Source organism: Leucoraja erinacea, chromosome 24 (genome assembly GCF_028641065.1).
Source record: "Leucoraja erinacea ecotype New England chromosome 24, Leri_hhj_1, whole genome shotgun sequence".
Taxonomy (NCBI): Eukaryota; Metazoa; Chordata; class Chondrichthyes; order Rajiformes; family Rajidae; genus Leucoraja; species Leucoraja erinaceus.
In genome coordinates this window covers 32448837-32476338 of record NC_073400.1, presented here as the reverse complement: position 1 = coordinate 32476338, position 27502 = coordinate 32448837, and the positions used below count along the sequence as shown (strand labels likewise).

General features: G+C 49.7%; 1 protein-coding gene across 1 annotated transcript in view; it reads left to right on the top strand.

Moving 5' to 3' along the window:
* eif2d (eukaryotic translation initiation factor 2D) overlaps positions 1-27292 on the top strand; it is a 34033-nt gene extending 6741 nt beyond the window's left edge. The window contains exons 3-15 of the mRNA XM_055655046.1: positions 2408-2491; positions 3827-3917; positions 5665-5772; positions 6771-7114; positions 8515-8632; positions 10796-10841; positions 16196-16299; positions 17573-17725; positions 20797-20886; positions 21715-21810; positions 23616-23736; positions 25712-25886; positions 26801-27292. Of these exons, the coding sequence (XP_055511021.1) occupies positions 2408-2491; positions 3827-3917; positions 5665-5772; positions 6771-7114; positions 8515-8632; positions 10796-10841; positions 16196-16299; positions 17573-17725; positions 20797-20886; positions 21715-21810; positions 23616-23736; positions 25712-25886; positions 26801-26874 (1604 nt within the window). The 3' untranslated portion in view covers positions 26875-27292. The remainder of the gene's footprint in view (positions 1-2407; positions 2492-3826; positions 3918-5664; positions 5773-6770; positions 7115-8514; positions 8633-10795; positions 10842-16195; positions 16300-17572; positions 17726-20796; positions 20887-21714; positions 21811-23615; positions 23737-25711; positions 25887-26800) is intronic.
* Positions 27293-27502: the final 210 nt, after the last annotated feature.

The window sequence follows — 27502 nt, the reverse complement described above, 5'->3', positions numbered from 1 at the left end:
CGACAGAATTTCCTATCAACTACTTGGTACATTAATCAATCTGGTAAAGAAAAGGATTTAGAAGATCTGAAAACCAAACCAAATTATATTGTTGCAAAATAAATCTCTCCACTGAGTCTAGTCAACTTTATTAATCACATACACATACACACGCAAGATGTACAGTGAAATGAAAGAGGCAATGCCTGCGGGATTGTGCAAAACAACAGAACAGAACCAGTGTTTACATTTGTTTTTTAAAAGACACAACAGTAAATGAGTCCCTGGTGAGATCAGAGTTTACCACCTCCAGTTTAAATTCCAGTTGGAATATTTTGGAGGACCCAAGAACCAAGAACCAAGACCTGTGGGAAGAAACTCCGTCTCATCCTCTGTTTTCGCAGCGTTTCAGCGGAGGCGCTTGCCTGACTGTCGCAGCTGGAACAGTCCGTTGCTGGGGTGGTAGGGGTCCCCCATAATGTTGCTGGATCTGGATCTACACCTCCTGGTGTATAGGTCCTGCAGGGGGGTGAGTGTAGTTCCCATGGTGTGTTCAGCCGAACGCAATACTCTCTGCAGAGCCTTCCTGTGAAACTGATGGGGAAATGTATAACATGGGTGCCCTGCATCACAGGCCACAGTGCTCATGTTATTCAGCATGCGATGCTGCTTGAGTTGGGGATGGGTGAATGATGCAAGTTCAACTTGTACAAGATGTTGGTGAATATGGTGTTTAGTTATGGACACCCTGCTACAGTAGAGATGCTAGTAAGCTGGAGAGGTCGTAGAGATGATTTACGAGGATGATGCCTGGGATGGAGGGAGTTGGGCAGGCTGGCACTTTAGTCTTTGAAGCACAGGAGGCTGAGGGATGATCTTGTAGAGGTAGAACCCAAAGACATGTGGTTTGTAAGTTAATTGGGCCACTGTAGACTGACCCTAGTGTGTGGGGATTGGTGAGAAAGTGGGATAGCACAAAATTAGTGTGGGCCAAAGGGCCTGACCCCATGCTGTATCTCTCAACAAAACTTGCTCTCTGAACCACTGTACATCTCTCCAGTCTTGTCCATTGCTTTACTGCAAACAGGTGGGTGTTGGCCTGCATGCAGTTACCGCTTGTGAAGGAACTGCAGATGCCGGAAAATCGAAGGGTAGACATTAAGAGGAAGGAGTAATCCATTGAGAACGGAGACGAGGAAACACTTTTTCTCACAGAGAGTGATGAGTGTGGAATTCTCTGCCTCAGAGGGCGGTTCTCTGGATGCTTTCAAGAGAAAGCTAGATAGGGCTCTTAAAAATAGCGGAGTCATGGGGATATGGGGAGAAGGCAGGAACGGGGTACTGATTGGGGATGATCATTGAATGGCGGGGATGATCATTGAATGGCGGTGCTGGCTCGAAGGGCCGAATGGCCTACTCCTGCACCTATACATTACAATACAATACAATACAATTTATTTGTCGTTTTGGACCCCGTTGAGGTCCAAACGAAATGTTGTTTCTGCAGCCATACATACAAAACGAAAAAGACCCAAGACACAACACAATTTACACAAACATCCTTCACAGCGCATCTTCTCCTCGCTGTGAAGGAAGGCAAAAGAAAAACATATCTCTCCCCTGCACTCCCCTCTCCCCCCCCCCCCCCCCCCACCATGTCAGAGTCAAAGACAGAGTCAAACCTATTGTCTATTGACAAAAATGCTGGAGAAACACAGCGGGTGCAGCAGCATCTATGGAGCGAAGGAAATAGGCAACGTTTCCTATTTCCTATTTCCTTCGCCCTTGGTTTCGGTCCGAAAAACGTTGCCCATTTCCTTCGCTCCATAGATGCTGCTGCACCCGCTGAGTTTCTCCAGCATTTTTGTCCACCACCGTTTGTGCACTGTTAGAATGATACAATACAATACAATACAATACAATACAACGGTTTATTTGTCACATTGCACAAAAAGTGCAAGTGAAATGATATGTCAGCAGCGATACACTGATAAAGGGCACACACAAAAACACAATAAAATTTTAACATAAACATAAACATCCACCACAGCATTCATCACTGTGGTGGAAGGCACACAATTTGGCCAGTCCTCCTCCATTTTCCCCCGTGGTCGGGACCTCAACCCTCCGCAGCAGTCGCTGCGGGCGTCCAGATGGTAAGGACAAGGTACAAGTCCAGGTAAGTCCAGAGTCGGCTCATCCCCACCGGAGACCGCGGCTTTTAGTTGGTATAGGCCGGCGGCCGAAGATTTAAAGTTCCCTCCACGTCGCAGCCATAAGCACCGCAGTCTGCAGGGCCGGCGGTCGAAGCTCCCCTCCAGGGGTGATGTTAAGTCCATACCGGACCCGCGGTAGAAGTTGAACCCCCCCCCCCCCACAATAACTCTCTGAGTTTCAGTCGTTTGACCTGTTTGTTTTCATTCAACAGTCTATACCCTGTGGTCGTATCCGGATATGCTGGTTTCGTTCACCACCTGGCCAGCTGTTCTACCAAAGCTTGTCGGAGGAGCAGGTAAGACGGCACAAAAAGCTGCTGTTGTAAAAAGGCTTGTCGTCATCTACATGTTGCAGAGGGAAATATTTATCTTAGTGCAGTTAATGAGCGGTTAATTAAGAATTAATGGCGGGGTTATAGTTGGTGTGCACTTTCTATGCTTCATCGAGATACATGGGATACAGCAGAGAAACTGGGTAATGGATGGGAGAGGTTTAGAGGGATAGTGTAGATGAGGTATGTTGGTCAGCATGGGCAAGTTGGGCTGAAGGGCCTGTTTCCATGCTGTATGACTGACCAATGTATCTGTGACTGACGCAGCTTAGTAATAACATAGAAATATAGACAATAGGTGCAGGAGGAGGCCATTCGGCCCTTCCAGCCTGCACCGCCATTCAATATGATCATGGCTGATCATCCAACTCAGTATCCCATCCCTGCCTTCTCTCCATACCCCCTGATCCCTTTAGCCACAAGGGCCACATCTAACTCCCTCTTAAATATAGCCAATGAACTGGCCTCAACTACCTTCTGTGGCAGAGAATTCCACAGATTCACCACTCTCTGTGTGAAAAATGTTTTTCTCATCTCGGTCCTAAAAGATTTTCCCCTTATCCTTAAACTGTGTGTGGCCCCTTGTTCTGGACCTTCCCCAACATCGGGAACAATCTTCCTGCATCTAGCCTGTCCAACCCCTTAAGAATTTTGTAAGTTTCTATAAGAAACTATTCACGTTAGTTCACTGTGTTTCTCCGTTGATTCTGCATCACACGCTGAGTATTTCTCACTTCCCAGGGTTTTGCCGTCATTACAAAAGGGTGTGTTCCACAATCACTTATAATCGTTTAGTTTTAGAGATTCAGCGTGGAAACAGGCCCTTCGGCCCACCGAGTCCGTGCCGACCAGCGATCCCCGCACACTAACACACACTGGGGACAATGTACACTTGCACCAAGCCAATTAGTCTACAAACCTGCACGTCTTTGGAGTGTGGGAGGAAACCGAAGATCTGGGAGAAAACTCACGCAGGTCACGGGGAGAACGTGCAAGCTCCGTACAGACAGCAACCGTAGTCAGGATCGATCTCTGGCGCTGCAAGCGCTGTAAGGCAGCAACTCTACCGCTGGGCCACCGGGCTGCCCATCACACTTATTGTCCCGATAAATCAGTTAAATTGTTTGTGAGGCCGGAAGGGGAGGAGAGGGAACCGGGGTCTGGCCTACCGTGCCCTCGAGGGCAATAAAATGCTCTGAAGTGTAAAAGGAATGCCCTCCCCTCCCCTCCCCTGCCCTCCCCTCCCCTCCCCTCCCCTCCGCATTTGGAGTGGGTGCTAAATCTCTTTTGCTCCTGCAGATCTGATGCTGCCCGGAGTGATCCTGCCACCACCTGGTCTTCCCGTGGTACTGCAGGGAGATCTGTGTGCCATCAACCTTGTGGGAAACAGGTACTGACGCCCAGCATCACTTCGACCCGTCTTGCTTTTTGTTTCAGACTTTCCATGCTTTGCAGTAATTCTAAAGAAGGGTCTCGGCCCGAAACGTCAACCACTCCTTCTATCCAGGGATGCTGCCCGTCCCGCTGAGTCACTCCAGCATTTTGTGTCTATCTTTGATGTAAATCAGCATCTGCAGTCTGGAAATAGGCAACGTTTCCTTCGCTCCATGCAAAGAGATGAACAATCACCGCTATAGGAAATAGGCAACGTTTTGGGCCGAAACCCTTTCGGGTTTCGGCCCGAAACGTTGCCTATTTCCTTCTCTCCATAGACGCTGCCTCACCCGCTGAGTTCCTCCAGCAATTTTGTCTGCCTTCCATTTTCCAGCATCTGCAGTTCCTTCTTGAACATCTGCAGTTGCTTTCTGCACATGAAAAAATAATTGCTGCCTTACAGCGCCAGAGACCCATGTTCAATCCTGACTATAGTCTGATGGAGTTGGTACGTTTCCCCGCGGCCTGCGTGGGTTTTCTCCGGGTGCTCCGGTTTCCTCCCACATTCCAAAGATCTACAGGTTGGTAGATCCAGTGGCTTCTCTAAATTGTCCCTAGTGTGTAGGATAGAATGTGTCCATGTGGGCCGAAGGGCCTGTTTCCACACAGTCTCTCTAAAACTAAAACTAAATATGGATACAATTGCTAGTTTTAATAGACATTTGCACAGATATATGTTTAGTTTGTTTATAGATACAACTTGGAAACAGGCCTTTCAGCCCACCAAGTCAATGCTGACCATCGATCACTTGTTCTATGCTATCCCACTTTCTCATCCACTCCCTACACACTAGGGGGCAATTTACAGAGGGGCCGATTAACCTACAAACCCGCACGTCTTTGGGATGTGGGAGGAAACCGGAGCGCCCGGAGAAAAGCCACATGGTCACAGGGAGAGCGTGCAAACACCGTACAGCCAGCACCTATAGCCAGGATTCAACCTGGGACTGTGGCGCTGTAAGGCAGCAACTCTACCGCTGTGCAACCGTGCTGCCCTCTTTAACAAAGCCGTGATGCGTCCACCGTAAATCCTCTTTATGGGTCAGTGTCAGTTTTAGTTTGACGACGTTTCTATGACACCCTCAGCATGTGCTTGCTTTGTGGACGGGCCTGTGTTGGCACACGCACTTGTTGGCAGTCTCTGCTCTTACAACACAAATAAAAGAATGGAATGTTACAAGGCCAGAACGTGGGAAATGTCGGTGTAGAGGCACAAGAGACTGTAGATGCTGGAACCGTGGGCAGCAAACAAGCTGCTGGGCAAACTAAGTGTGTCAAGGAGGGAAAGCAGGCAGCCAGCGCTGGAGGCCAAGTCATTGGGCATTTTTAAAACAGAGATTGACAGGTTCTTGATTAGTACGGGTGCAAGAGGTAATGGGGAGAAGGCAGGAGAATGTGAATGAGAGGGGCAGATAGATCGGCCATGATAGACTCGATGGGCCGAATGGTCTAATTCTGCTCCTGTGACCCATGAGCATGACAACGTCTTGTGTCAGGACCCTTCCTGTCACCCATTGCGTTTGCCAACCTTCTGTTTAGCGTCTGAGTGACTGCTGCAGCCAAATGTGGGTTCATCTACTGCATCTAATAGTAAAATTACATTTCAAAAACACATTCCCCCTCAACAACTGAAGGGACTTGGAAAATGAAAGTTCAAATGAATGTTGCACTATAGTTTGACTTTGTGTTCTGGTGTTTTCCAGAGCCCCCGTGGCGATCGGCTTGGCCAACATGTCGACAGCAGAGATGCTTGCGGCTGGAATGAAAGGGAGAGGCCTCACCATCCTCCATGCATACCTGGACCAGCTGTGGTAAGAGAGCACGCTGCTCCATGCAGATGTGTCAAACTCAATGCTCACATTTATATCAAGAAGGCTTGTGTACAAAAACAGGGGTGTAATGCTGGAGCTCTATAAGGCGCTGGTCAGGCTGCATGTGGAATATTGTGAGCAGTTTTGGGCCCCGTATCTGAGGAAGGATGTGCCGGCTCTGGAGAGGGTCCACAGGAGGTTTACAAGAATGATCTCAGGAATGAGTGGGTTAACCTATGATGAGGGTTTGTCAGACTTATGAGCCTGTCTCACTTAGGCGACTTTTTATGCGACTGCAGGAGACTATGCAGTCGCCACATGTTCACGGGTGGTTGCCGGGGAGTTGCCTTCATGGTCGTGAGGAGTTCCCGCATTCTGGGAACTAGTCGCGGCCTCATTATGGTCGCCGCGAATGTTTCAACCCGTTGCAAAATTAGCGGCGACTAGACTGAAGCGGCGGTCTCAGCTCACCGGAGCTCCAGCGCGGCGACCCAGGCAAGGCATCGCCCGCTCCACGATAGCGCTCCAGCGCTGTGCCGCCGCCGAAGCCGAGGTTATGGGCGGTCCGCGACAGGAAACGCCGCTCCAGGCCCGCTAGTAGGCCGCGAGGACGGGTCGAAGCTGCAGCCCGGAGAAAAGCTGCCTCTCCGACCAGGTAGGGACCATGAAAAGCAGTTTCCCCTTTCCCCCCACCCCCCACCCCCCCCCCCCCCCCCCCCCCCCACCCCCACACAAAAAAGTCTAGACCTCCAAACAAAAGTGGAAGTGGTGGAGGCAGGTTCGATTTTATCATTTAAAAATAAATTGGATAGGTATAGGCGTGAAAGGAATGGAGGGTTATGGTCTGAGTGCAGGTAGATGGGACTAGGGGAGAATACGTGTTGGGCACGGACTAGAAGGGCCGAGTGGCCTGTTTCCGTGCTATAATTGTTACATGGTTATATGGGTTGCTTCCCACTCCATCTCTAAACTAATGCAGCTGAATGATTTCTCTGCAGGGCGTTTGGGGAGAAGATGCATCCACCTGTGATCGTGCGTGAGCTCAGTGACCAGCAGGAGGGGGAGGAGGAGGAGGAGGGGATGACTGAAGCAGTTGGCGTGGGGAATGGGGCGGTGAACCTGCCCGTGACGGTGTCGGACGCAGACGCGGACACTCCAGACCTGGGTGATCTGCGTCTAGACGTGGAGACGGAGCAGGAAGGGGTGACCTCGCGGGCGAGCCAGGCCGGGGCTGGAGCCGGGGACGATGGTGTGGACGACCCAGAGACTCTTTCCTTGGCGCAAACGTCCACCGATGCCGGGAGTGCGCGGGAGGCTGCACACGCCGTCGTCACCACGCCCGGTATGAGGGGGTTAATGACATCTTGGCGCAGCGGGCAGAGTATCAACGCCACTGCGATCCCACCATCCATCCCCTCCACTCTGGTCCTAGACTCTCCCACTAGTGCAAACATCCTCTCCATTTCCAATCGATCCAAACCTTTCATAGGCCATCATAGTTCTATGTTATCCCACTTTCCCCTCCACTCCCTACACTTGAGGGGCCATCTTACAGAGGGGCCGAATAACCTACAAAACCCGCACGCCTTTGGGGTGTGAGAGCGAGCTGGAGCTCCCGGAGAGAAAACCCACGCAGTCACAGGGAGAACGTACAAACTCCACACAGACAGTGCCTGTAGTCAGGATCGAACCTGTGTCTCTGGTGTGGTGAGGCAGTGGCTCAACCCGCTGCACCACTGAGCCATCCCTAGAGGTATAAGAAAAAACCTTGGACAGGGTCAAAATCAGTAGAAACATAGATATTAGGTGCAGGAGTAGGCCATTCGGCCCTTCGAGCCTGCACCGCCATTTAATATGATCATGGCTGATCATCCAACTCAGTATCCCGTGCCTGCCTTCTCTCCATACCCCCTGATCCCCTTGGCCACAAGGGCCGTGGATTAAATTGAATAGTTTCTTAACATGAAGATGTAACGTGTTGCAGAGCTGTGGACAGGGTGTCATCAAGGAGAGGAATAGAATTAGGCCATTCAGCCCATCAAGTCTACTCCACCATTGAATCATGGCTGATCTATCTCTCCCTCCTAACCCCATTCTCCTGCCTTCTCCTCATAAGCCCTGACACCCTGACGATGGGGAAAGCTGTTCAGTCTGTCTACATACACTGTATATATTGCGGTTCCTTCTTAAACATTACTCCATCAGGTATCCATGCACCTGTATAAATGTTTCTTAAACGTTGCGATATCTGCCTCAACACCTCCAGCAACTTGTTCCATACACCACCCACGCTTTGGGTTCTTAAAAAAGTGATCACCTGGTTTCCTTTTAAATCTTCCCCCCCCCCCTCACCTTATACCTATGTCCTCTGGTTCTCGATTGCGTGACTCTGGGCAAAAAAACACGATGTGTTTACCTGATCTATTCCTCTCATGGCAGCTTCTGGGCTGGACAGATTGCAACCTTAAAAGTATCCCCTGACTTGGACTCCACAGCCGTCTGTGGCAAACAATGAGCTCACTAGTGTATTCCTGGAGTGAAAATAGCTGTCCCGTTTACGCGACATGTCGCGGGGTGAAGCCTGTATGGCCGTGAGTGGTCGCCCAAAGAGCCGTACCTTGTTCTGGTCGCCGCTGGATTTTCGGCGACCTGCTGCGACTGTGACGGGTGCCGGCAAGTCGCCGAAAAAAATGGCGTAAGTGGGACAGGCCCTTCATTTAACATCCCATCCTGTTGTTACAGCACAGATGGACGAGCTGCTTCACCAGTGTTTCCTGCACGCGCTGAAGCGTAAAGTGAAGAAAGCAGACCTGCCGCTGCTCACTAGCACCTTTCTGAAGATGTACATGTACCCATGTTGGTGAGTGTGTCGTTCACTGCCCCTGCAGCAACTTGACACTAATTCCTCCACACAATGCAACCTGTTAGAAGATTGAGGGGGGATCTTATAGAAACTTACACAATTCTTAAGGGGTTGGACAGGCAGGAAGATTGTTCGCGATGTTGGCGAAGTCCAGAACAAGGGGACCTGTTTAAGGATAAGGGGGAAGTCTTTTAGGACCGAGATGAGACAAACATTTTGGTGGTGAATCTGTGGAATTCTCTGCCACAGAACGTAGTTGAGGCCACAGTTCATTGGCTATATTTAAGAGGGAGTTAGATGTGGCTAAGGGGATCAGGGGGTACGGAGAGAAGGCAGGTACAGGATACTGAGTTGGATGATCAGCCATGATCATACTGAATGGCGGTGCAGGCTCGAAGGGCCGAATGGCCTCTACTCCTGCACCTATTGTCTATGTTTCTATGTAAAAGTGCAGGTGTCAAGCACGGCCGAGTTATAAGCTGCCATCTTCTTCTTCTTCTTCTTCTTCTTCTTGCGTAGGCAGTGCACAGCCTAAAGTTGTGGGTCAACTTGTTATATTTGATCTATTTGTTTGTGCACGTCAAGTTGATTGCATTAGTGGAAACAGGGCAGACCAAGTGCAGGTTGCCATCTCAGGCTATAGGTCAGGTAAACGCGCTGAGTTTTTTGCCCCGAGTCGGGCAATCGAGAACCAGAGGACATGGGTATTAGCTGAGGGGGGGAAGGTTAAAAAGGAACCCAAGTGGTCACTTTTTTTAAGAACCCAAAGCGTGGGTGATGTGTGGAACAAGTTGCTGGTGGTGTTGAGGCAGGGATATCGCAACGTTTAAGAAACATTTATACAGGTGCATGGATAAGATAGATTTAGATTGATACAGGCCAAACACAGGCAGGTGGGACTAGTGTAGATGGGGCATGTTGGGCAGTGTGGACAAGTTGGGCCGAAGGGACCTGTTTCCACGCTGTATCACTCTATTACTCTACCACGTTAGAATTTAATTGCTGACAAAAGAAGAAACAAAGAACTGCAGGTGCTGGGATCTTGAGCAAAACACAAAGTATTTGAGGAAAGGATACAACGTGATGGAGTAATGTTTAAGAAGGAACCGCAATATATACAGTGTATGTAGACAGACGGAACAGTTTTCCCCATCGCCCACCCCTTCTCTCCACTGCCGTTGTAATAAATCCAGCAGCTGCCGTTTGTAGAGCGGTCTCCGGGATGAATGACTACACCTGTGCATCAATCCACCTCGTGGAAGTGTAACATGTCCGTCCCATCTTCACAGGTTATAAGAGATGGCCAGATATTTTAAAACATTGGATGATGGTCCCAGGGCAGCACAGTGGCGCGGCGGGTGGAACCACTGCTTCTCAGCGCCAGACACCCGGGTTCTATCCCCGGTGGAACAGTTACGTTCTCACTTGAATGCTCTATGATCTGTTGCTGGATCTGTGGAGGAACTGAAGTCCAGCAGGACTGTTCCACCACTCTAACTATTCCTCTCCATTACAATCCTGACCTCACGGTGCTGTCTGTGTGGAGTTTGCACGTTTTCTCCCTTTGACCACCTGCGTTTCCACCAGGTGCACTGGTTTCCTTCCACTTCCCAAAGACGTGCGGGTTTGTAGGTTAATCGGCCCCTCTGTAAATTGCTGCTAGTGTGTGGGGGGTGGATGGGAAAGTGGGATAGTATAGAACTAGTGTGTGAACGGGTGATCGATGGGTGGTCAGCATGGACTCACTGGGCTGAAGGGCCTGTTCCCACGTTGTATCTCTAAACTAAACTAAAATCCCAAATTACATAGAAGATAGAGAAGTACAGCACAGGAACAGGCCCTTCGGCCCGCAATGTCTGTGTTGAATACCATGCCAAGTTAAACTGATCCCTGTTAGCATGTAATCCCTCCATTCCCTGTATATCCATCTAAATAAGCCTCATAAACGCCACTATGGCGCCTGCCTCCACCGCCATCTCTGTGTAAAAAAAACTTGCCCCGCACATCTCCTTTAAACTTTGTCCCTCTCACCTTGAACGCTTGCTCTCTGGTGTTTAACATTTCCACACTGGGGGGGGGGGGGGGGAAGATTCTGACTGCCTACTAATTGTAAGTCAACGTTGATTCACTGTACGATTGTTCTGGTTCCTCCTTGCACAGCCCTGAAGGCAGAAGCGTGGACATCAAGAAGTCAAGCTACAAGAAGGTAGGCCAAGGGTGTTTTATCCCCGGTAGAACAGTGACGTTCTCACTTGAATGCTCTATGATCTGTTGCTGGATCTGTGGAGGAGCTGAAGTCCAGCAGGACTGTTCCACCACTCTAACTATTCCTCTCCATTACAATATTGCACCTTTTTTTGTTTTCCTTCAATTGGTACATTGTCAAAGTCATTCTAGACTAATAGAAGCTTTCTATTTTTGGACATGCGAGATGTCCGCTCTCCTCGATGAACTTGTTCTCCGTCCCCCACATGTCCTCTGCGTCCCACTGTACTGATCAGGGAACAATAGGTGCAGGAGTAGAGGCCATTCAGCCCATCGAGTCCACGCCGACCATTGATCACCCGTTCACATTGAAACATATAAAGGCAGGAAACATGTTCCCGATGTTGGGGGAGTCCAGAACCAGGGGCCACGCACAGTTTAAGAATAAGGGGTAAGCTATTTAAAACGGAGACGAGGAAACACTTTTTCTCACAGAGAGTTGTGAGTCTGTGGAATTCTCTGCCTCAGAGGGCGGTGGAGGCCGGTTCTCTGGATGCTTTCAAGAGAGAGCTAGATAGGGCTCTTAAAGATGGCGGAGTCAGGGGGTATGGGGAGAAGGCAGGAACAGAGTACTGATTGGGGATGATCAGCCATGATCACATCGAATGGCAGTGCAGGCTCGAAGGGCCGAGTGGCCTCTATTCCTGCACCTATTGTCTATTGTCACACCAGTTCTGTTATCCCACTTTCTCATCCTCTCCCTCGGGGCAATTTACAGCGGGAAAATAACCTACAAACCCGTAGGAAACCCACGCGCTCACAGGGAGAACATGCAAACTCCACACAGACAGCACCCGAGGTCGGGAGTGAACCCGGGACTCTGTGAGGCAGCAACTCCACCAGCTGCTCCACGGTGCCACACTGTTAAGAGTATTCTTTTTCCTAAAGTCTCATCCTTCTGTTTTCCGTCGTGAATCCTTCACTTTACTTGGCATTCATTGACATTTTCCAGGATCACGGATTTGTTTTCATTTCTGTAAGCTTGGCACAAAAGTGACCCAAATAGACACAAAATGCTGGAGTAACTCAGCGGGACAGGCAGCCTCTCCAGAGAGAAGGAACGGGTGACATTTGGGTCTGAAGAAGGGTCTCGACCCCGAAACATCACCCATTCCTTCTCTCCAGAGATGCTGCCTCTCCCGCTGAGTTACTCCGGCATTTTGTGTCTGTCTTCGAATTAAACCAGCATCTGCAGTTCTCTCCCACACAAAAGTAAACTATGTATCTGTGTCATATGTGTTTCATATGAAGAAAAACTAGAAAGACTGGATAGGCTCCGCTTGTACTCGCTAGAATTTAGAAGATTGAGGGGAGATCTTATAGAAACATACAAAATTCTTAAGGGGTTGGACAGGCTAGATGCAGGAAGATTGTTCCCGATGTTGGGGAGGTCCAGAACAAGGGGTCACAGTTTAACGATAAAGGGGAAATCTTTTAGGACTGAGATGAGAAAAACATTTTTCACACAGAGAGTGGTGAATCTCTGGAATTCTCTGCCGCAGAATGTAGTTGAGGCCAGTTCATTGGCTATATTTAAGAAGGAGTTAGATGTGGCCCTCGTGGCTAAAGGGATCAGGGGGTAGGGAGAGAAAGCAGGTACAAGATACTGAGTTGGATGATCAGCCATGATCATATTGAATGGCGGTGCAGGCTCGAAGGGCCGAATGGCCTACTCCTGCACCTATTTTCTATGTTTCTACAATGTGAACCATCCTGCTTTAAAGTTACCTCTTCAACTAGGTAGACAAAATTGCTGGAGAATCTCAGCGGGTGCAGCAGCATCTATAGGAGCGAAGGAAATAGGCAACGTTTCGGGACGAAACCCTTTTGGAAATAGGCAACGTTTCGGGCCGAAACCCTTTTGGAAATAGGCAACGTTTCGGGCCGAAACCCTTTTGGAAATAGGCAACGTTTCGGGACGAAACCCTTTTGGAAATAGGCAACGTTTCGGGCCGAAATCCTTTTGGAAATAGGCAACGTTTCGGGACGAAACCCTTTTGGAAATAGGCAACGTTTCGGGCCGAAATCCTTTTGGAAATAGGTAACGTTTCGGGACGAAACCCTTTTGGAAATAGGCAACGTTTCGGGCCGAAACCCAGAAGGGTTTCGGCCCGAAACGTTGCCTATTTCCTTCGCTCCAGCTGAGTTTCTCCAGCTTTTTTGTCTACCTTCGATTTTCCAGCATCTGCAGTTCCTTCTTAAACACCTCTTCAACTAAACCAACTGGCCTCTTGCCTGATATATTCTCCAGTTGCTTTGTGTAACCACGGCAACTGTTATTGCTACGTCAGACGCACTATTAATACATGTTGCTATCTCCCAAAAGGAATTCTTGTGATGTCAATAAATGTTTTGTCAGCTCTCAGAACGTGAGCCAAAGAGCACTTCAACGCGCTTGCTCTCCGTTTGTTATTCACCCATGTTTGGAAACAACTTCACAAGTTGCTGGCAGCGGCTGCCTGGAGATCTGCGATCTTGTAGCGCAGGGTCAGGCTGACTTGGCCCCAGTTACAACGCAGTTCTGGTCTAGAGGTGGAAGCAGACATCAAGAATAATGGCCATTATTAATGTAATCATACAGCTGTGAAACACTGTGTGCTGATGGCCTCTATTATACTGGAGCTGCCCTCACCGATTAACATAGAAACATAGACAATAGGTGCAGGAGGAGGCCATTCGGCCCTTCAGCACCGCCATTCATTGTGATCATGGCTGATCGTCCCCAATCAATAACCCGTGCCTGCCTTCTCCCCATATCCCTTGACTCCACTAGCCCCTAGAGCTCTATCTAACTCTCTCTTAAATCCGTCCAGTGACTTGGCCTCCACTGCCCTCTGTGGCAGGGAATTCCACAAATTCACAACTCTCTGGGTGAAAAAGTTTTTTCTCACCTCAGTCTTAAATGACCTCCCCTTTATTCTAAGACTGTGGCCCCTGGTTCTGGACTCGCCCAACATTGGGAGCATTTTTCCTGCATCTAGCTTGTCCAGTCCTTTTATAATTTTATATGTTTCTATAAGATCCCCCCCCTCATCCTTCTAAACTCTAGTGAACACAAGTCTAGTCATGTCAATCTTTGTTCGTATGACAGTCCCGCCATCCCAGGGATCAATCTGGTGAACCTACGCTGCACTGCCTCAATCACAAGGATGTCCTTCCTCAAATTAGGAGACCAGAACTGTACACAATACTCCAGGTGTGGTCTCACCAGAGCCCTATACAACTGCAGAAGAACTGCAGTCCACGATTAGTGCAGGAGTTGGGGGTTACGGGGAGAAGGCAGGAGAATGGGGTTAGGATGGAGAGATAGATCAGCCATGATCGAATGGCGGAGTAGACTTGATGGGCCGAATGGCCTAATTCTGCTCCTATTACTTATGACCTTATGAGGACTCAGGGCTGTGGTTGGCCTGAACCCTGTACATTTTGAGTTATTGGTTATTTAATAGACCAGCACAGAAACAGGCCCTTCGGCCCACAATGTCTGTGCCAAACACGATGCCACCTCCAACTCTTAAGGGCCTGTCTCACTGAACAAGTTTACCCAAGAGCTCTCCCGAGTTAAAAAAAAAAAAATCAAACTTGTGATAAGTACGTAGAATGCACGTAGCGGGTACGTCGGAGCCCGGGGCGTCTCTTAGCGGCTCGTAACGCTAACGGCAGGTACTCGGGAAACGTGGTAAGCACGGGAAGACTCGAGAAGTTTTTTCAACATGTTGAAAAATGTCCACTAGAGCCCCGAGTGCCGACGAGTGGCCATTACCGTAAATCACTGAGTTCGAATCAGTGGAAACTCGGGAGAATTTCCTCGTACAGTTTCTATAGATGCTGCTGCATCCGCTGAGTTTCTCCAGCACTTTTGTCTACCTTCGATTTTCCAGCATCTGCAGTTCCTTCTTAAACATTCTGATAGACCTCTTCTGCACCGTCTCCAAAGCCTCCACATCCTTCCCCTAATGGGGCAACGAGGACTGGCCACAATATTACAAACGCTTCCAAACCAACATTTTATAAAGCTGCGTCATGACCTCCGGACTGACCTGTCCTGACCATACCACATGCCTTCTTTGTCACCCAAGGGATCTCGGAGTCCATGTCCCTAACTACCTGAAAGTGGAACCACTCTAATGATAATAATAATGTATTTTACTTATGGGCGCCTTTCAGGACTCTCAAGAACCCCTTACAGTCAAAACAAGCAAACCACAAATATACAAATAAAATGAAACAAAAACAAGAAGTATTAGGGACAGCAATAATACATAATTCGAAGAGGAGCAGCGAGAGCTAGTCGCCCCAGCGTTCACTCTCACTTCCGGCGGCCATCTTGGTAACCGAACAATCAAAAACACATTTTAACAACAAATGCCATTGAGGGTCACTCCATTGATTGGATACTTTCCCCTTGCATTCGGCCTCCCAAAGCGCACCACCTCAAGAAGGCACGTTGGCGCAGCGGTAGAGTTGCTGCCTTACAGGGCCAAAGACCCAGGATCGATCCCGACTACAGACGTACGGAGTTTGCACAGTTCCCCCTGTGACCGTGTGGGTTTTCTCCAGGTGCTCCAGTTTCCTCCCACACTCCAAAGACGTGCAGGTTTGTCGGTCAATTAGCTTTGGGAAAAGGTTGTAAATTGTCCCTAATGTGCAGGACAGTGTCAGTGTGCGGGGATCGTTGGTGGGCGCGGACACGGTGGGCCGAAGGGTCTGTTTCTGCGCTGTATCTCTAAACTAAACTAAACTAAACTTCTCGCTTGCCTGGACGAAACCATCCGCCACTTCTCCCCCCAGTTCTTTAAGGGCCTGTCCCAATTGCATGCGTTTGGCGCGACCAAACGGAAGCGGAGTTCACGCGAAGTTCGCGCTAAGTACGCGCGTGACGCCATTTACATCATACTTACCAATCAGCTGGGCAGGCGGCGGGTCAACTGAATTTGGGCGTCACACAGCATCAGGCGGTGACATCATCACGTAACGCCACGCGCTAGGCGTACGCCTCAAGACTGTCAAGACGCTGCGTACGACCGCAATGCGCCTGCGTGCCGACAGGCCGTTGGCGCGCGAAGATTTCGGACACTGTCAGATTTTCGGAGTCCCGCGCAATGTCGGGACCAGCCCCGCACAACTCCGCGCTTCTAAGTGGGACCGGCCCCGCGCGGCCATACGGTGCCCGCACGCCTCAAGCGACCACGTTTGGTCGCGCCAATCGCATGCAAGTGGGACAGGCCCTTTAGCTGATCTAAAGCACACTGTATACTTTGACAAATGATTACGTTGTGGAATCTCACCCCTCAGCTCTCCAGGTTTCTCCAGGCCATGCAGCACAAGCAGATCATCCAGATGAGGGAATTCTCCAAAGGAGTGGAAAGCATCGCAGTTGTGAACTGGCACCACACAGAGTACGTACGCAGAGCCGAACCACCGGTCACTGTAACCTCACCTGTACCCGTACACCCAACGCCGCCCGCTCGCCGTGACGTCACCGTAACCCCATCTGTACCCGTACACGGGAGGCTGCTCTTAAACATTCATTGTGCTGCTCACCTCAGCAAATATCCTCAACATCTCTCTCACATGCAATGGGAATGGTTTAGGAGTAACTCAGCGGGTCAGGCAGCATCTGTGGCGAACATGGATAGGTGACGTTTCACAGAGTGCTGGAGTAACTCAGCGGGTCAGGCAGCATCTATGGAGCTAAGGAAATAGGAAACGTTTCGGGCCGAAACCCATAAGGGTTTCGGCCCGAAACGTTGCCTATTTCCAGAAGGATTTCGGCCCGAAACATTGCCTATTTCCTTAGCTCCATAGATGCTGCTGCACCATAACTGAGTGGGTCAGGCAGCATCTGTGGAGAACATGGATAGGTGACGTTTCACAGAGTGCTGGAGTAACTCAGCGGGTCAGGCAGCATCTGTGGAGAACATGGATAGGTGACGTTTCAGAGAGTGCTGGAGTAACTCAGCGGGTCAGGCAGCATCTGTGGAGAACATGGATAGGTGACGTTTCACAGAGTGCTGGAGTAACTCAGCGGGTCAGGCAGCATCTGTGGGGAACATGGATAGGTGACGTTTCACAGAGTGCTGGAGTAGCTCAGCGGGTCAGGCACCATCTGTGGAGAACATGGATAGGTGACGTTTCAAATTGGGATCTTCAGTGTCTGAAGAAAGGTCCCGACCTGAAACGTCACCGATCCTTTATCTCCAAAGATGCCGCCTGACCCGCTGAGTTGCTCCAACACTTTCTATCCCTCTTCAGTCCCAATATATGTTAGGTTTAGGATTATTACTGTCGTATGTACCGAGGTTCAGTGAAAAGCTTTGTATTGCCTGCTATCTAAACAGATACCGGACATAAATACAATCGTCAAACTCCATTCCAATAGGTAGAACAAAGGGGAAGATACAGAGTGCAGATTATAGTTCTCAGCATCGTAGCGCATCAGTTCCACAGACAAAGTCCAATGTCCGCAATGGGGTAGAGGTGAATCGGACAGTACCCTAGCTTATGGAAGGGCCGTTCAGAAGCCTGATAGCAGAGGGGACGAGGCTGTCCCTGAGTCTGGTGGTGCGCGCTTTCAAGCTTCTGTACCTTCTGCCGGACTATTTGGAATAGTTGTGAAGTTGACTTGCCTCCAGGTCGTGTAGAAATGTACTTTTATCTTTCCGCTCACAGACTGAGGTCCTTCACGGTTCCTGAGGAGGCCCCAGGTGATGAGACGCCGCAGGCTGCGAGTGAGACCGAGGTGGTCTACCAGCCTCCGGAGATCTGCTCCTACTACAGCATTCCCAGTAGACTGGTTCCCTTGTTTCAGCACGCGGGACTCAAGTAAGTCTGTTTCAAGCTTCGTCCTGTACACAACCATATAACCATATAACAATTACAGCACGGAAACAGGCCATCTCGGCCCTACAAGTCCATGCCGAACAAATTTTTTCCCCTTAGTCCCACCTGCCTGCACTCATACCATAACCCTCCATTCCCTTCTCATCCATATGCCTATCCAATTTATTTTTAAATGATACCAACGAACCTGCCTCCACCACTTCCACTGGGAGCTCATTCCACACCGCCACCACTCTCTGCGTAAAGAAGTTCCCCCTCATATTACCCCTAAACTTCAGTCCCTTAATTCTGAAGTCATGTCCTCTTGTTTGAATCTTCCCTATTCTCAAAGGGAAAAGCTTGTCCACAACATCTCTTGTCTGTCGGGACAGAGGATTGTAGAACTCAATGCGCGGGGCTGAGAGGGAGAGCGACTTCGGAGGCCACTTTCTCACTTGGAGGTCAAGACGGGATCTCCAATAAGCTGCCAGAGCGAGCTGTAGAGTCGGAGGCAATTCTGACTTGTGATTGAATTCTGACCATCGATGGCCCTCGTTATACGTTATCCCATTTTCACATCCACTCCCTACACACCAGGGACAGTTCACCCACAAACCCCGCGCGCCTTTGGGATGTGGGAGGAAACCAGAGCACCCAGAGGAAACCCACGCTGTTACAGGGAGAACGTGCAAACTCCACACGGGCAGCACTCGAGCTCAGGATTGGACCTGATTCTCTGGCGCTGTGAGGCAGCAGCCCCACCCGCTGCTGACGGCCACGGGTCAGTAGCAACGTTCATGCTCTGATCAACGACACGGTCACAGCCCAGGCTCTGCCGTGAAAAGCAAGCGGTTTTTGGTTTACAACTTTGGGTGGACAAAAGGGCTGGAGAAACTCAGCGGGTGCAGCAGCATCTATGGAGCGAAGGAAATAGGCAACGTTTCGGGCCGAAACCCGGAAGGGTTTCGTCCCGAAACGTTACCTATTTCCAGAAGGGTTTCGTCCCGAAACGTTATCTATTTCCAGAAGGGTTTCGTCCCGAAATGTTACCTATTTCCAGAAGGGTTTCGTCCCGAAATGTTACCTATTTCCAGAAGGGTTTCGTCCCGAAACCCTGGACCGAGGATTGGACCTGATTCTCTGGCGCTGTGAGGCAGCAGCCCCACCCGCTGCACCACTGGGACGCTTAGAAGACATTTTGGATGGAAATAGACAACAGACAATAGGTGCATGAGTAGACCATTCGGCCCTTCGAGCCAGCACCGCCATTCAATGTGATCATGGCTGATCATCCCCAATCAGTACCCCGTTCCTGCCTTCTCCCCATATCCCCTGACTCCGCTATTTTTAAGAGCCCTATCTAGCTCCCTCTCTTGAAAGCATCCAGAGAACCGGCCTCCACCGGCCTCTGAGGCAGAGAATTCCACAGACTCACAACTCTCTGTGAGGAAAAAGTCTCCGTTCTCAATGGCTTACTCCTTATCCTTAAACTGTGGCCCCTGGTTCTGGACTCCCCCAACAAGAAGGGTATAGTGGGCAATGGGCCAAATGGGACTAGCCCAGCATGCCGACTTGGCTAGCATGGGCAAGATGGGCGGAAGGGTCTGTTTCCATGCTGCACATTTGCTCAGTCATGTAAGACAAGTGAATCAGCGACTACCTGTGTCTATCTTGGGTGTAAAGCAGCATCTGCACTTCCTTCCGACACGACCTCCCGGTTGCTCAGCACTTCAACTCCTCCTCCCATTCCTTATCCGACCTCTCTGTCCTGGGTCTCCTCCATGGCCAAAGCGAGCAACACCGATAAATTGGAGGAACAGCACCTCGTATTCCGCTTGGGGAGTCTGCATCCTGGGGGCATGAACATTGAATTCTCCCAATTTTGTTAGCCCTTGCTGTCTCCTCCCCTTCTCAGCCCTCGTGCTCCTCCTCCTCCTTTTTCTTCTTCTCCCCGCTCCCCCCCCCCCCCCCCCCACCCCCATCAGTCTGAAGAAGGGTTTCGGCCCGAAACGTTGCCCATTTCCTTCGCTCCATAGATGCTGCTGCACCCGCTGAGTTTCTCCAGCATTTTCCGACACACTTGCTTCACCTGCACGCCTCCCCCTTGTTGGGTCAATGATCCTGTAGCAATGAATCTACAGCCTGGCTGGGTTGTTGACGGTTACACAATGAACGACCCGAGACACATTGATGGCGTCATTGAGCGGCCAAGCATCGAGAGGGTGCGTCTGCTGGCTTGTTGCAGTTGACTGCTGACGGCCACAGGTCAGTAGCAACGTTCATGCTCTGATCAACGACACGGTCACAGCCCAGGCTCTGCCGTGAAAAGCAAGTGGTTTTTGGTTTACAACTTTGGGCTTTGCACAATCGCCTATTATCATTTGGATGTGGGTGGACAAAAGGGCTGGAGAAACTCAGCGGGTGCAGCAGCATCTATGGAGCGAAGGAAATAGGCAACGTTTTGGGCCGAAACCCGGAAGGGTTTCGTCCCGAAACGTTACCTATTTCCAGAAGGGTTTCGTCCCGAAACGTTGCCTATTTCCAGAAGGGTTTCGTCCCGAAACATTGCCTATTTCCTTAGCTCCATAGATGCTGCTGCACCATAACTCAGTGGGTCAGGCAGTATCTGTGGGGAACATGGATAGGTGATGTTTCACAGAGTGCTGGAGTAACTCAGCGGGACCTTTTCCTTTTCTCCACAGATGCTGCCTGACCCGCTGAGTTACTCCAGCACCTTTTGTCTTTGGTCAGTGTAAACCAGCATCTGCATTTCCGTTTTACCACCTATCACTTGCCAGACTTTGTCCAGTTCCCACCTCTCTTCAGGCCTTCGTCCGCCTCCTACAATCAATATAAAGAAGGACCCTGCCCCTCCCCAGATGCTGCCTGACCCACTGAGTTTACGTTTAATACACTTCGTTTTTAACGAACTTCAAGGGCCTGATGGCAAATGTATGTTTGCTGCAGATGTTTCTGCCGTTTTGTGAACACATTCCTTGCTAACATTAGAGGGGTCAGTATTGCAGCATTCCCACCTCCTCCGCTGGTAAATATATCTTATTTTTCTTTTGTAGAAAAGATGCCGAACTCTCCAGTGTCGATGTTAAAAATATCGTCACAGATTACGTCAAATCCAATGAGCTGATAGATGACTGCAATAAAAAGTAAGTGACAAGTGTGGAAACGTTCATCAAAAAACAGATCCAGCTTTAGATACGTCTGTGGAATCTGTCATAGAAACATAGACAATAGGTGCAGGAGTAGAGGCCATTCGGCCCTTCGAGCCTGCACCGCCACTCAATATGACCATGGCTGATCATCCAACTCAGTATCCTGTACCTGCCTTCTCTCCATATCCCCTGATCTCTTTAGCCACAAGGGCCACATCTAACTCCCTCTCAAATATAGCCAATGAACTGTGGCCTCAACTACCTTCTGTTATGACAATAGACAATAGGCGCAGGAGTAGGCCATTCGGCCCTTCGAGCAATTACTGCTCTGAGCCCTGAATTGATGGAAATCCACATCGTGTCACACAAATCTGGTTTAAACTGGACTAAATCTGGATGTTGGGGAAGTCCAGAACAAGGGGTCACAGTTTGAGAATAAGGGGGAAGTCTTTTAGGACCGAGATGAGGAAAACATTTTTCACACAGAGAGTGGTGAATCTGTGGAATTCTCTGTCACAGAAGGTAGTTAAGGCCACAGTTCATTGGCTATATTTAAGACGTAGTTAGATGTGGCCCTTGTGGCTAAAGGGATCAGGGGGTATGGAGAGAAGGCAGGTACAGGATACTGAGTTGGATGATCAGCCATGATCATATTGAATGGTGGTGCAGTCTCGAAGGGCCAAATGGCCTCTATTCCTGCACCTATTGTCTATGTTTCTAAACAGTTGTCTAATACATTTAGTAATGTTGATACAAGTGCAAGATTAGTTTCATTGTTGTTACTGTATTTGGGTGATAACTATGCTTTTGTTTGTCCGCCAGTTACGTAATTATTAATCCCACCCTGTGTGACTGTGTATTGGAACCATCGGAGTATCACAATGTGTCCAAACTCAAATGGGATGACCTCTTTACCAGGTGAGTCATTACAACTCTGCAGTAAAGCTGTAACGTTGCAATGTCATTCACTGAGTTAAGGTAACAATAAGATTCACATCAACTGCCATTTCTATATCTTTAATGTACAAAAACATTCCAGAGTGCCCCAACAAAATGTGGAATGGGAGTAAGGTCTTCACCAGTGATTAGTGTTGAGAGGAATGGCAAACATATTGATGGGAACGACACAGGGAACTGCAGGCGTTGGAACCGGCAGCAAACGCAGAGTGCTGGAGTAGCTCAGCGGGTCAGGCAGCATCTGTGGAGATCATGGATAGGTGACGTTTCACAGAGTGCTGGAGTAACTCAGCGGGTGCAGCAGCATCTATGGAGCTAAGGAAATAGGCAAACGTTGCCTATTTCCAGAAGGGTTTCGGCCCGAAACGTTGCCTATTTCCTTAGGAAGATTTGCGGCCCGAACTCGTTTGCAGGCTATTGTGGGGAACATGGATAGGTGGTTTCACAGCTGGAGTAACTCAGTGGGTCGCAGCATCTGTGGAGAACATGGATGCCTACGTTTCACAGAGTGCTGGAGTAACTCAGCGGGTCCATAGATGGTGCGTTTCACCTGGAGTAACTCAGTGTCAGGGTCAGGCAGCATCTGTGGAGAACATGGATAGGTGACGTTTCACAGAGTGCTGGAGTAACTCAGTGGGTCAGGCAGCATCTGTGGAGAACATGGATAGGTGACGTTTCACAGAGTGCTGGAGTAACTCAGCGGGTCAGGCAGCATCTGTGGGAAACATGGACGTTTCGAGGCGGGACCTGGAGAATCTGATTGGGTCTGAAGATGGGTCCCGACCTGAAACATCACCTGTCCATTTTCTCCAGATGCTGCCTGACCCGTTGGACTTTACAGGGTTTATAGATACAGCGCAGAAACAGGCCCTTCGTCCCACTGAGTCCGTGCCGACCAGCGATCACCTCCTACACTAACACTATCCCACACGCTAGAGACAGTTTAGAATTTTACCAAAGCCAATTAACCTACAATCCTGCACGTCTTTGGAATGTGGGAGGAAACGCACGCAGTCACGGGGAGAACGTACAAACTCCGCACAGACAGCAACCCGTAGTCTGGATGGAACCCGGGTCTCTGGCGCTGTGAGGCAGCAGCTCTACCCGCTGCGCCGCCCCAAGCTGACGAACATGCTGAGTCACTCCAGCATTTAGTGTCGATTTTCCATGTTTAAATAAATCTGTTCCCGTCATTCATTCATAACTCTCTCCAGCCATCGAGAGAGAGCAGGAGGGGACATAATGTCGCCTGCCTTTTTGAAATGCAGAGCGTGCAGGCTCACGGGAGCGAGGGGAGTTAATTCCCTCAAAGGAAAGGGTTTAATGAACAAAGAAACATAGAAAAAGAGGTACAGCAGGAGGAGGCCATTCGGCCCTTCGAGCCAGCACCGTTCATTGTGATTATGGCTGATCGTCCCCTATCAATAACCCGTGCCTGCCTTCTCCCCATATCCCTTGACCCCACTAGCCCCTAGAGCTCTATCTAACTCTCTCTTAAATCCATCCAGTGACTTGGCCTCCATTGCCCTCTGTGGCAGGGAATTCCACAAATTCACAACTCTCTGGGTGAAAAAGTTTTATCTCACCTCAGTTTTAAATGACCTCCCCTTTATTCTAAGACTGTGTGTGGCCCCTGGTTCTGGACTCGCCCAACATTGGGAACATTTTTCCTGCATCGAGCTTGTCCAGTCCTTTTAACATTGAATCAACTCCTTGCTGAATCTGATGTAATGCTGGAACGGATTAGAGCTGCTGGTGTTTTACAGATGCTTGCAGAGGCTGCAGAAATGTCACCAAGTGACGTTCCCAGGGCAGAGGCCATTCGTTCGGAAGGGGGACATCAAAGCAATTATCATTGATGTGGCCCAGCGTGCATCCAACAAGAAGGTCAGTGACTGAGAGCTGCATCCCAGCCCGTGCATTCCCAATTAACGGCGGTACGCCAGGATTTGCTGCACTCTCATTTCAACAGCTCCTGTGCAGGAAGGAGCTGCAGATGCTGGTCTAAATGGAAGATAGACACAAAGTGCTGGAGTAACTCAGCGGGACAGGCAGCATCTCTGGAGAGAAGGAATGGGTGACGTTTCGGGTCGAGACCCTTCTTCCAACATTTCAACAGCTTATATTAACTGGGGCAGCGGTAGAGTTGCTGCCTCACAGCGCCAGAGACCCGGGCTTGATCCTGACTACTGGTGCTGTCTGTACGGAGTTTGGATGTTCTCATAGTCTCATATGTGATGGGAGCAGAATTAGGCCATTCGGCCCATCGAGTCTACTCCGCCATTCAATCACGGCTGATCTATCTCTCCCTCCTAACCCCATTCTCCTGCCTTCTCCCCATATCCCCTGACACCCACACTGATCAAGAATCTATCTTTGCCTTGTAGATAGACACAAAAATATAGATGAAATAAATTTTAAAATATCCACTGACTTGTGGCCTCCACAGCCGTCTGTGGCAAAGAATTCCACAGATTCACCACCCTCTGACTAAAGAAATTCCTCCTCATTTCCTTCTGAAAGGAACGTCTCCTTTAATTCTGAGGCTGTGCCCTCTGGCTCTAGACTCTCAGTATCCTGTTCCTGCCCTCCCACTACTTTGGAACATCTAATCCTCTTAAATATAGCCACATGGCCCAACTCTATCCACCGATTCACCCTCTCTGTGTGAAAAAGGTTTTCCTCATCTCGGTCCTAAAAGATTTCCCCCCCTTAAACTGTGACCCAGTTCTTTTCGGGAACAACATCTAGCCTGTCCAACCCCTTAAGAATTTTGTAAGTTTCTATAAGATCCCCCCTCAATCTTCTAAATTCTGTACAAGCCGGTCTATCCAGTCTGTGTTCATATGTCCTGACATCCCAGGGATCAGTCTGGTGAACCTTCTCTGTACTCCCTCTATGGCAAGAATGTCTTTCCTCAGATTAGGGGTGGAATACTCCAGGTGTGGGCTGAAGACCCTGTACAACTCCTCTCCACATCCCACGCCTGCCCCCAACTCACCCCCCCCCCCATCCTTCATCCTTCGAAACTCCAGCGAGGACAGGCCCAGTGCCGACAAACGCCATGGCTGCATGAGTTTAGTCCGGGATCTGCGGTTTCTTCCTACACTCCATAGACGCACAGTTTTGTAACATTGTCCCTAGTGTGTGTAGGCTTGTGTTAATGTGCAGGGATCGCTGGTCGGTGTGGAATCAGTGGGCTGAAGGGCCTGTTTCCACGCTGTATCTCTAAGCTGAGCTGGGCAATTTCCCTGACTCTTTTGTTCTGCATCCATGGATCCCACTGTGAATCTGCCGACTCCACTCTTTGATCATATCTCACTGTGATTAAAATAAAAGATTGTTTACAGAAACAAAATGGGGAGGATCTCAGCGGGTCAGGCAGCATCTGTGGAGGGAGGTGACGTTTTGGGTCGGGACCCTTCTTCAGACTGATTGTAGAAGGGAGTGAACTACACGTCGCGCTGCCTCGGCAAGGCCAGCAGCATCATCAAGGACCAGTCTCACCCCCGGCCACTCCCTCTTCTCCCCTCTCCCATCGGGCAAGAGGTACAGAAGTGTGAAAACGAACGCACGCACACACACCTCCAGATTCAGGGACAGTTTCTTCCCGGCTGTTATCAGGCAACTGAATCGTCCTCTCACCAACTAGAGAGCGGTCCTGAACTCCCATCTACTTCATTGGTGACCCTCAGACTATCTTTGATCGGACTTTGCTGGACTTTACCTTGCATTAAACGTTATTCCCTTTATCCTGTATCTGTACACGATTGTAATCTTTCCGCTGACTGGATAGCACGCAACAGGGAGTTGGATAGGCTGTGGTTTGTGAAATAGAAATCCATCCTTTGCTTGTTGACAGGTAACTTTGATCAAAAACCTGGACGTGTACGGCATCGATGCTCAGACGTTTGGAAACCTCCTCCAGCAGCGAGCTCAGGCCAGCGTGACTTACAACACGGCCCCTGGGACAAAGGACAAACTGGACCTGCAGATTCAAGGCAACCAGGTCCACCACATCGCCAAGATCCTCACAGGCAAGTACTTGCAGTTTAGTTTGTAACATGGGTGCAGGAGTAGGCCCTTCGGCCCTTCCAGCCAGCACCGCCATTCAATATGATCCAGTATCAGTACCCCGTTCCTGCTTTCTCCCCATATCCCTTGATTCCGTTAGCCCCAAGAGCTCTATCTAACTCTCCCTGCATCTCCCAGTTTAGAGATACAGCACGGAAACAGGCCCTTCGGCCCATCGAGCCCGCGCCGACCAGCGATAACCCTTTTCACACTAGTTCCATATTATCCCATCTTCTCGTCCACTCCCGACACACTCGAGACAGTTTACAGAAGGAAAATTAACCTGCAAACCCGCACGCCTTTAGGATGTGGGAGGGACCGGGAGCGCCCGGAGGAATCCCACGCGGTCACAGGGAGAACGTGCAAACTCCACAGTGGCAGCATCCGAGGTTAGGATCGAACCCGGGTATCTGGTGCCACCCTAGCCAACCTTGTCAGGGGTTACGGGGAGAAGGCAGGAGAATGGGGTTGAGAGAGAGAGAGAGAGAGACAGATCAGCCATGATTCCTGGGATGTCAGCACTTTCATATCAAGAAAGACTGGATAGACTCGGCTTGTACTCGCTAGAATTTAGAAGATTGGGGGGGGATCTTATAGAAACTTACAAAATTCTAAACAGGCCAGATGCAGGAAGATTGTTCCTGATGTTGGGGAAGTCTAGAACGAGGGGTCACAGTTTAAGGATAAGGGGGAAATCTTTTAGGACCTATTTTCTATGTTTCCGTGTTTCTATGATTGAATGGCGGTGTAGGACTTGATGGGCCGAATGGCCTAATTCTAGTCCTATCACTTATGAACTGTGTGGGCATGGTTCGCAGAGGGGTTTCTGCATAAATGTTGTATTGCAGCTAAGTATTGTTTTGTCATCTTGTTACAGAGGAATACAAGATCCTGTCGAAATATATCGAGGGCTTGGATAAGGCCCCAAAAGTTGGCAAGAAGAGGAGGTGACGTTGAATCATCCAACCGCAGTAACGGCCGTAAGCAGCTGCCGGCATCAGTCTCGTACAGAACTCTTTCAATAATGATATCCAGCAGCCGGTGAAACACGGAGATGTTACCCGTCCCGCCCAGTTACTCCGGCTTTCTGTGTCTATCTTCGGTTAAGAACCCAGCTTGGTGTTTGCAGACTCGTCCACTGGAAGAAGCAGTCTGGAAAGCACCAGGATTCACCGACAGCTGCCCAAACCTGGCAGGGGATGGAGTGATTTGTGTTTGCTCCAGGCAGGGCAAGATAGTTGGTGACCCACAGCCCGCTGTGTCCAATATTCTTCAGGGGACGTCACTGCTGGAGAAAAACTCATTGTGCAAAGCTCTTGAGGTGAAGGGCACCGTTAACTTGGAATTGCAATAAAAAACCACAGACACTGGTGCTTCTGGCAGCGTGTTTTAATTCAGACGGAGCGTTCATTGTTTTAATTCGCACACATCTGTGGGTGTCGCTGGTAATGTCTGCGTTCGTTGGCCATTCCAGAGCAGCTGAAAGCAAATGTCCTCCAGCGAGCAAGATCGGCCACTCGACGAGAAAGACGGTAGTACGGTCATGGGCAGATTTCCGGCCCCATTCCCGTAACCGGCT